Source organism: Nanorana parkeri, unplaced genomic scaffold, assembly GCF_000935625.1.
Source record: "Nanorana parkeri isolate BGI_ZX_2015 unplaced genomic scaffold, ASM93562v1 scaffold1194, whole genome shotgun sequence".
Classification (NCBI taxonomy): domain Eukaryota; kingdom Metazoa; phylum Chordata; class Amphibia; order Anura; family Dicroglossidae; genus Nanorana; species Nanorana parkeri.
Genome location: NW_017307462.1, coordinates 351202 through 362261, shown reverse-complemented (window position 1 = coordinate 362261; position 11060 = coordinate 351202). Strand labels below are relative to the sequence as shown.

At 41.7% G+C, this 11060-nt stretch overlaps 1 protein-coding gene across 1 annotated transcript in view; it reads right to left on the bottom strand.

Annotated features, from left to right (window-relative positions):
• Positions 1 to 11060, bottom strand: part of THSD7B (thrombospondin type 1 domain containing 7B) — a 294353-nt gene that overhangs the window by 13967 nt on the left and 269326 nt on the right. Inside the window, exons 23-24 of the mRNA XM_018568480.1 lie at positions 4742 to 4901; positions 3630 to 3803 (exon numbers count right to left, since the gene is read on the bottom strand). Coding sequence (XP_018423982.1) covers positions 3630 to 3803; positions 4742 to 4901 — 334 coding nt within the window. The remainder of the gene's footprint in view (positions 1 to 3629; positions 3804 to 4741; positions 4902 to 11060) is intronic.

The following is an 11060-nucleotide window of genomic DNA, read 5'->3' as shown; positions in this document are numbered from 1 at the left end:
GCCTTACTGTAATCCATGGTTGTTTCCCTTCTCTTTGCTGCTCTTCCTTTTAAATCTGTATCTGTTCTCATGCTGGGCAGAACTTCTGTTTTGCAGCAGACTGCCTTGTCTCTGGAATGGATACACAGGGATTGATTTACTAACCTTATATACACGCCACGAACAAGTATACACCTCTGTAGTGTGTTCCCTCCCAGCATGATCTATTGGTGGAATCTAAACACCTTTGTAGAGTGTACACACCCAGCAGGTGTGTTGTGCAAAGCCCTGCATGAATTGCATGGTGATGTTGTGTAAATTAGCTCTACATTGTGTTGCTTGCGTTGATGAATGCAGGAATGTAAATGCATGAGCTAACCATTTTTGTCTAAACTGTGAAGCAGCATTATATATGCATCATGTGCATGATTTTTCCATATATGGCATTAGTGGAAATATGCTTTTAGAGACTTTTTGGTTGATAAATACGTTTTGCTGTGTAAAAATCACACGCACCTAGTGCGTGCGTGTGTTTAGGTTAGTAAATCACCCCCATGGTGTCTGTGTGTAGGTTTGCAACCTGAGCCAGCACTACAGGAAGGGGCACTCAGCTGCAAAGGGAAGTTCTCCCCAAGCATGAGAAGACATGATGATTTAAAAGGAAGAGCAGCAAAGAGAAGGGAAACTACCATGGATTACAGTAAGGCGCACATTACAGTATTGGTTTATGGTAAAACATCTGAGGGTTTAATGTCACTTTAATGTTCATCTCTGGGCAAAACAAAGAACTACCTTGTGGTTACCCACACACTGCAAGAGTTAAGTGCTCATTTATGCGTTTTTACTTACCTGATCCCTGGCAATCAGCACTCATCTTCCTCTCCACTCCGGCTGGTGGAATGTCCCTTGGCATCCTCATGTGCATGTGGCAAATCTATGTAACCTGCATAAGACCTGATGAAGTTAGTGGTCCTTAAAACTGCTGGAGTGAAGGGGGGAAGAGGCTGTAGGGACCGGTCTAGCAGCCAAAGATCGGGTGAGTATTATTTCTTTAGAAAGACAAATAGTCAACCCTTGCAGTGTGAGGGTAGGTAGCCCCGCTGCTAACTGACAGCTTTATTTTTATTTAACTTTCATTGTGCACAAATTAGTTACCTCTAATGACGGTTATCCCAGGTGTCTACTGTGTAAAGTAAACATCCAAGGGAGTCCTCATAATGAGGCAGTCTGTGGCGGTAGCCTCAGGCAGCATCTCATTGGAGGGGCGGCAGGTGTGTGGGGGGGGGGTTGTTTGGGGCGACTAACAGTACACCCTGCAGACAGCTCGGCCGCCCGCCACCTCCCACCTGGCTGACGGCTTAGCCGGTCGCATTAACCCACTGTTCTCCCCTTCTCCTGGCCACCTGGGGCAATGAATGAGGCTGAACTACGATCAAGGCTGAACATCTGGCACTGCGGTCTCATACAATGAAGGGATCCTGTAATTTACCCTCCCCTTCATCTCTTCTTGTTCATTCAGAAAATGATCTGTATTCTTTTCAGAATACAAAATATTTTGTGAATAGACAAGGGGAGAAGAAAGGCAAGGTGAATGACAGGATTGATTCACTATTTGAGAGCCACAGCTCACACCCGTAGCGCCGGAAGTTTGGCTGTTTCAGCATCTCCACATAGAGATCAAAGTGGCTGGTACAAATGGCCAGAAAGCTTGATTGATCTGAATTGTTTATTGCATAAAATACAACCAACAATGTGTTTTGTGAATGGACAAGGGGAGAGGAAAGGGAAGGTGAATGAATGATTTCTTCACTGTAGGAGAGCCACAGCTCTCAGCCGTAGTTCGGGTGTTTTAGCATCTCCGCGTAGAGATAAAAGTGGCTGCCTGTATTTTATGAAATAAACAATTCATACTAATATCAAGCTATCTGACCATTTGTACCAGGTGGCCTAACTTCATGCCCAATAACAGATCATCTGTTGAGTGGCTTGTTCACTGAAATAGGACCGCAATCATTCACCGTCTAAGACCACACCAATTGTGTGCCATCATTGTAGACCAACCTCGCTAAAGGAGAATTAACCTTTGAAACTTGAAGCTCTAACCTGTATTGGTCCAGAGCTACCACACACCTACTAGATCTTCATCTTTGTAGAAAGGTATTTCATCTTGACATACACCACCTGTCTCTCACCAAGTTTGCTTCATGGTCTGCCATCATAACACCATGACTGTCACCTAATCTACATTACCTCTTGTATCTAATGCTCTCCTTTTATGGATGGACAAGGTTCTCGTTCCTCGTCTTTCAAGCATTTATGTATTATGTTCTTGGTAAAGCTTCTGTATTCACACGCTTTGTAAAGCAATTTGGAAGACATGAAAAGGTTTATTTTAAACATGCCAACATCTACAGTATATTTAGAAGAGATTTTGGCATATTTGATATTTGATGATTACAAAGGCACTTTTTAAAGCAATTTGTAAACAGCTTTTCAAATAAAGCGGAGTGCTTTCAATACTGAACTTCAAGATAAGCAAATAATTTCTAAATACAAGAGCCGTGTGTATTGTTACATGAATCTTGGGGAGCTTTGTGTATTTCTTCAAGATCTGTGCAGTAATGCAGTGTGAGACTTGGAGCTTCCTGTAATAAAGACCGGTGACTGCTGCTCTCTGTCCTTGTGCAGGGTGACTGGTCTTGTCTCTGCCCCCTCCTGTAATAAAGACCGGTGACTGCTGCTCTCTGTCCTTGTGCAGGGTGACTGGTCTTGTCTTCGCCCCCTCCTGTAGTTTTCTGCAGGCAGGATGTAGTGGGTGGGGCCTACTGGGTCCCTCCCACAGCTCTGCTCTCTGCACAGGCTATGTACAGCAGTGTCACTGCTACTGTTATACGGTAATATTTGAGTTTTCAAATGCATTAGGTGCAAACAAAATGCATTTATATAATTTGTGGTCCTTGAGGAATATATTTTAATAATGATTTAATGTCCAGCGTCCAGATTTGAATGCAACTGCAGGTTTTGTAATATAGAAAGAGCATTCAAAATCAATATATTTGACTGTGTTGCTTGGTGCTGTTGGTTCTCTAACAAAGGGTGGGCACCAGCACTATCACATGAGAAGGAAGGTGAAAGAGTCACATGCCCCCTAATGCTTCATACCCGGAAGTACAGGTGTGGCTGAAAGGAGCAAATGGAAAGTATGTGCTCCTAGGGGTGGGGACATAAAAGAGAACCTGTTGCTTTGGCTTGCATGGATAAAGCTTGGGTTTGCATTCTGTATTTATTGTGGACCATGCCTTGCAATGTGTGTTAAAAGGGTCACTTGAAGTCACCGTCAGAGGCCCGTGTCACATGTATGTGAAAGGATGAGAACACAAAAGCACAACTGGGAGAAAGGGGCAGAGTGGTGTCACCGGAAGTGACTGAACGAGACACTTCGTGGCAAGATGAGGCAGTATTTTTTTAATGAAAGTTGCTGATTTAAATGTATGGGAAACCTTTATAATTACATTTTGCATGTTAACATATTATGAGATTTCTGTGATTGGGTTTACAATATATACTTTAACTCCTTATTGTAACTTGCATTTTACACCTAGCCCCCTTTACAAAAAAACAATAAAACAATAGGTATGGGATGTATTAACCTGTACAGGGTCTGGTCTCCATCACTGGCTTTGGACAATCCTCCTGATTCTCTAGAGATTGCACAATGAAAGTTTTCGACCGCGTCTGGAGTCCGACTGTTTCAAAACTGCGCCCATCGATGCACGTGACCTCACAGGAGCTCCAATGGGACCATTCCGCGAGATGACAATCACCTAGAACCACAAATATTTGAACATACAGGTTTAAGAATATTAGTGTAGATTTAAGGTACTATCCCCTCTTGCTGACAATTGAGGTCAATGGACAAGACCTGAAGCAAAGACTTCCCAGAATTATGATTATTTTGATTGTACGCTATACAGTCAAATATTAAAGGACACCTGTAAGACTTGCCACATGATTTGGGGGTGCATCTGTGGGAATTAGTGCACATTCAGCCAAAATAATATTTGTGACATTTGGTAGTGATGTTGGACCAAGACCTGGCTGAGAAGACCTGGCTGTGACTGGTCTTGTCTTCAACCCCTCTTGTAGTTTCCAGCAGTGGGTGTGGCCTGCTGGGTCCCTCCCACAGCTCTGCTCTCTGCCAAGGCTATGTACAGCACAGATGATGATGTCACTGCTACTTGTTATGTTGTAATAAATGGTTAGCAAAGGCATATGGTGCACACATAATTGATTTATATCCTTTATGGATATTAAGTAATATATTTATACGCATATTTGTGCCTGGAGATGGAAGAGGGAATTGAATAAATCTACAGATATAGCTGAAAGTCACAAACCAAAAAATTAATTAAAAAAGTTGGTCCATCCAAAATTGATAGTTCAGGAATTCTGGTAAGCAGAATCACAAGCTGGCCGCTTGGGGACATCATTGAGGAAATCTCCACACAGGAGTTTGTGGCTGTGCTACTGCTGAAGAATTCGCCTTAGTACTTCTTAGTTGATGAAGTAAAACAAAGAAGAGTGTGAGCCATATATAATGAGTGGTGCCAGGAACTGAAGAGCAGAAACTGAGCCCATGAGGTTGTTGGGTAACTAAACTTGCCAAGTGACCTTTCAAGATGTTCCCACTTCTATTAATGTTCCAACTTTTTCCCCTACACGTATCAAGAGAGCAGCAATAAATGTAAGAACATTTATCTACCTGGACATGGTACGTAGCAGGGCAGCGTGAGTGGACTTTCCTGTCCGGGTAACAGGCCGCAGAATTTGTGGTCTACTTGCTTTTCTGCACCGGAGGTGGAACCATCGTGTACTACACATGTGAGGTTACGAGACTTCAGTCCTTCTCCACATTGACCATTCTATAAAGACAAATGCCAAAAGAACAATGACATTTACAATTAACCCATGAGACTCAATTAAAGGCTAAGTTTACTTTTCATACCGTGTTTCATGTTGTAGGGTCCTTCTCTTTCCAGACTCCTGTAAACCGCTGCAGAGTGACTTCTTCTTAATGGGTTACAAGTGCGGTGACGTCACCGCTGCAGTTCATTGACACTTCCTCCTGTCCCTGTAACTGATCCACTGTTCATGGTCACATTTTTTGTAAAGGTGGACTTTACCTTTAAAGAGAATCTGTCACTTTCCTCACTTACAATAAGGTGACAGGTTCAGCTGCTACATAATTCATGTGGATATATTTGTATGCATGTGGGTACCTGAAAATATTTGACTTTTCCGTATAGCTCCCCCTTTTCTCCTGACATGTATAAGATGCACTCCATACAGCACCAGAACAGTGGAGATTGCAAATGGGTCAACAGTGGAGATTACAGTGGATGGTCCCATGTTAAATACATTAAAATGTGGAAGGTCTCCAGCAATCCTTTCATACATTGATATTCCTTTTACAGTTTTACTGTGAAAGTTGTCACAGGAAATTAGCCAACATATAGTGGCCTTGCAAGGTCGCTTCCTTAAGGCAATATAGTGACACTAAGCTGCCTTGAGGGAGGGACCGCGTGAGGCCATGAAATGTCGACAAAGTTTTCACAATATAGAACAATAGTTATGTGTAGTATATTAACCCTTTATGTGGAGAAGTTTTTGCTCTGTATCAACATTCCAAGAAAAAAAATTTATTCCAAAAAGTAAGAGAGAGAAAGAGAGAGAGAGAGTGTGTGTGTGCGAAAGAGAGAGAGAGAGAAAGTAATTAGGTTATGGTACATACATCTATTCAATCCATAAGACAACTCATCCTAGCCTTTACCATATTAATTCCTACCAGGTCTTAAGATTATAATATCATCATATTCAACAAGCTTTTCATTGGTCATAGGTTTCCCATAACATTATCCAAAATATAATTCGTAAACAAAACGAACTGAGAGGGCTTTAATTTAAATGCTACATGGTTTGTGGACCAGTGGTCTACTTATTCAGGACATAACAGAACAGGTGTATTTCACATATATAATTAGAAATGAATATCATTGTAGTGCAGCAGATTTTCTGTACTTTACAGGTTCTCTTTATTGGCTGTACATGTTACAATGTTTGTATGCTCTCCTTTAGATTTATCAAAATTTAGTAATGCAATCTGAGGACCCCTCTAAATAACTCATTCAACTTGTTTCCAGTCAAGAAGGTCCTTGCCCTACATAGTTTTTGGTAGATCTAAAGCATTGGTCCCCATCTTATGAGGTATGGGGGGACCTCAAGTGCGGTTGTACTAAACCAAGTGTATGTTTAGTATATGAAATGCTGGAGATGACTATCAGACACTGAAGACATACTAGACTAACTGATGATCAGAACATGCTACAGGTCTGGTTGGAGACTGGAGACATGGTGCAGAAGACAATAAGTGATTGGGTACAACTTACATTAGGCCAGCAGAGCTCACTGCTATTATTCCTATACAAATCAATGTTCCAACTCTCAATGTAGACTGCTGAGGCCCAAGAGCCGCATAACAAGTACCAAAGACTGCTTGTGGCACTTCAGCCACAGGGCAGAAGGGAACTAACTAAGGGATATTGTATAATATGATTGTAATTCAATTTGGTCAGCTGTACACTTGAAGATCTGCACACTGTTGACACCTACCCACCAAAGCCCCTCTTGTAAACTAGCCTAAGTACCTCTTCCTCCAGCCCTTGCACTTCAGGGGAAATGTAGTGAAGGAATATAAAGATATATTCCAGGTACTGAGACCAATCTTTCTCAACCACGGTGCCGTGGCACATTGGTGGGCCTCCTCGCATCCTCAGGGGTGCCTCAAAATGTTGTGGTATTGGGACTGTTATGTGAAGGGGGGAAGACTAATGTGAAGGGGTTCCTGATGTAAATGGGAAACACTGATGTGAAAGGGGGGGGGGGGCTCTGATATGAAAGGGGGCCTTCTGATGTGCAAGGGGGCTACTGTTGAAGGGGGGCTACTGATGGAAAGCGTGATGCTGATGTGAGGGGGTAATTTTAATTTATAGGGGGCACTTCATTGTGAAAGGGGAAACCCACTTTTTTATGTGTGGCCCCCCTTTTGACATTTTAAATTGGGGTGCCTCGAGATTTTGCATACTTTTAAAGAGTGAAGTGACTAAAAAAGTTTTAGAAACGCTGACTATATGAATAAAACAAAATCATTTCATAAGCGTTTTAGATACTTGGAATCATTCATTAAGATTCCACTCTGGCTCATGTACAGTGTTCCACCTATACACCTCTATCTCCAAATTCATATCAGGATTTGGCTGCCTGCTTCACTACTGTATGTGAAAATAAAACAGATGATCAAGCATACAAAGTGGAGCAGAGCGAGGAAAGAATGACTCATTTTTGGACTCGCTTAAATCCTCTCGCAGTTGTATTTTCATCTTTCTGAGCGAGCCATTAGCGATCTATCGGCTGCATAATACGGATTCTTACAGTTTTCCTGAGATGTAAAATGTCAACACCGTTTATTATTATTATTCTGACAAGTGTCAAATAAAGTGGAGAAAGAAAAACAAAGTTTACCAAAAAAAAAAAAAAGTTATAAGAAGGCAGCGATTCATTATTTGTAGAGAGGTGAGGGCGTTCCGGGGGAATTTTGGGCTTCGGAAATTATTTTCTACAAATGCAGATATAATGAGCCAGGGAGGCAGCCGGAGTGGACACACAGGAGGAAGAACAAAACCATTAAAACGACTCGGTTTGTAAAAATAGAACCATTCCGCAGCTAATGAGATGCAAAGAGTATTTTTAGCAAGGCTCATTATTTCAGTATGATCACTCAGACAAACCGCAGAACTATCACATGTGAAATCTTCATTTTAAGGGAAATGGAGCATAAAGTGATGTTTTGCTGGTTGATACGGAAATCTGCAGGGAGCAATAGGAAATATTCCAATTGCCTGATTGCTTCTAATATATTGCAGACAACTGGATCTTCCAAAACCAAAAAAAAAAAGAAGCTATTATCTGATATAGAAGCAAACCTGTGGAGATGCAATTATTGGAGCTATTGCTATATTGGTTCTTAAAGTGACCATGTTACAATTTTTGTATGCTTGTTAACTGAAAATTTAAGGGGGTAAATAGTCAGCCATCAAGCCCCACTCTAAGCGTATGCTAGAACTGGTCCACCAAAGTCATCTGGGAAACTGCCACTTCCGGGAGGATTGATCTCCTGAGTCTCCTGCTGCTCTCACTGGTTACTCCCTCTGAAGTCAGGTCACGACTCTGACCTGCAGACATATGTGGTTATAAAGAGGAATCAGTGAGAGCTGTGGGGTACCTTTATCTTGAATTCCTTTAAAATAGCAGTGTGCTTCCTTGAGCCTAACAGATTTATATCTGCAGTGTGAGATCATCTAGGGCACTGCTGCCACAGACTGTTAGTCTCAGGAGATATGAAATGAGATTTGGTAATATTACCGCTGTGCTGCTCACTGTTGTTGGAGAGGAAGCTGTACATGAGGACCTGCGGTGCAAGGATCTCCCTGCTAATTCATTCTGCAAATCTGTGCTTCCTCCACCTCTCCTACTGCTTCTATATAATTACTCCACTAGGCGTCAGATCAGCAGTCATCTGGGGGGCTAGTCACTCGTTGACTAAAAGTAGATAGGGGTGAACAAGGGTTCCAAAGCACAGGAAGTGAAAATGGACTGCCAAGGGGTCCAAATGACCCCGATTCACTTCTATGCTGGGAATTATACAAATAATCCATCCCGTGAACTGGATTGCAGAGCTAGATTAGTCAGATTGGCAGCACAGCAAGGTCCGCTTATCACTGTCGGAGCCTTAGAGTTTAACTGAAGCCAAAAACTTTTTTTATTATTTTTAATTAGAAATGGGTTACCATACCTGCCAAGAGGCATTGCTTCAGTTCCTGTTATGTCTACAGGACAGGAAGTCAAGGGAAAGCTCCCCAATGGGACGATGATGGCAAAAAAGATCAACAGGGGTGTTAAGCCTAACCTACTCTATGCAAAACTAATACAAATGCTCCCTCTCAAATTCCATCTACCCAATGAAATAGGGAGGCCTGCCTATTAGATATTTGCCCTAGGCACACTGATTTCTTAAAGCGGCCATGTGCACAAATCTCCCCCACCAGACTGTCGTATTCTGACAGCTGGCTTACGCCACTGGTTGACTGTAGTCGTTATTGCACCGACAATTTTGCACCCGGCTCCTTGGACAAAAGTTGAATATATAATTGACCGTTGTCGGGCCGGGTGGGCCATATACTGGATGTATTTCAGCCAAGTCAAAATTCGATCGTTTATAGCCAGCTTTAAAAACCTGCAAAAGAAAAGTTATGATATAATTGGCTGCATAAGGAGCACAGACACTTCCTCGTTCAACTTCTTTTATAAAGGGATCCTCTATTTTGAATTTGGAAATGTTAATCTGGACATCGGCTGCTTTTTATCTTTTCCAGCTTCTTAATGAAAAATGAGCATGACTTCAACAGTTTGATAGCAGGCATATAAACCCCCCATCACTGAGGAAGTTCTGAGTGGTTAGCTGCCCACTGTGAGTGACAGTGACAATGTGGACTGCAGAATGCCGTGCTGCATTGCAGCTATTCAGACACACACTTTGCCATTGTGATTCTCACAAGCTGTCTGAGAAAACAGCAATCAGTATTTGCTTGTAATGAGATAGCGAGAACAGGCAACTGCAGGACTTTTTTCAGCTTGTTATTCCCAAACAAATACAACCACTCTGCATTCCTCACACGCCAGCTGGGCACTGCTGCATAGGATGAGCTGAGCGCCCCTCACCTCAGGAGGCCAGCTGTAAGTGACAGCAGAGAGTCACAGATTTGCCAGTACCCGCTGTTTGCAATGGGACTCATTTAGTAATGTCCTTATGGAAATACATACGGGTATTGTACATATTTTCTTTATTATCAACAGGATTAAAAAGAAAAAAAGGTTTTAGAATATTTTTCTTATTTTTTGTCAAGTATGAAATATTGTATATTAATGTTATATATATTTTAGGTGAAACTTTTAATTTATTTCCTCATTCTCCTCTATCTCTTTACTAATTGTTGTCATTTACAGACCTCAATAGCTCCAGTTGAGATTAGAACAAATTAATTGACTCAAAACCAATATAGTTTTCCTAAACTGGTAAAGTGGGAGGTTGGGTCCTGAAGGCTCTTGTCATAGTGTATCCACAGCATGCTACCACGCTGTTTGCCCTCCACCAGAGCTAACAGATCAGAGCTGTCTTTATTTATCTAATATTAAAATTAATGAAAATATATTATATAATAAAGAAAGAGAATATCCAATTCCAATATCCAATCCAAGTCATTCCCTTTAATTAAAAAAATATTTTATGACTTGTGGCAGAATGTATAAGTGGTCTTAGGGAGGGGTTCTTACCCATGCAAGTAACTAGCTAGTTTGTGCATTTGTGATTCAGCTATGTTATAATAATACATATAATGAACCTGGGACACCTCTAAAGTTTTGGATTTCCCCTCATTTTTTTTCTGTGTGCTTATGATCACAAGTTCAAATAGAGGGGCGAATTTCCCTAATGGGGACATAAACAGCAATTAAAACTTGACAAACAGGTCTAATCCTCCCCCACTCAAAACTGAATAAAAAAGGTTTTGCACAGATACACTGTATTCACAGCAAACCATCAGATCCTTGTCCAATTATTAAACTGACATAAGTATTTTACACCTGCATTCCATCAAACAAGAAAGTGAAATACTTAAAGTGATATTAAAGTCAAAAGTTAATGTAAGGACTTACCTTAAATGATGTCTGTTAATCCGATCTTCTTTCCTGTCCTTTTCAACTGTCCCTCCAGAGCTGGTGCGGGTCTCCGATCCAGCGCTGACTCCTCTGTCCTCCTCTTCTCTGATGCCCCACGGAGTCTATGCGGGTGCACGCTGCTCCATAGACTTACCTTGTGTCTCTCTTCATCTGCGGGCCAAACATCTGTACTGCGCATGCGCAATCCCGCCTTAAGATCCTTTGCGGCCGCCCAATAAATGTTCAGATGT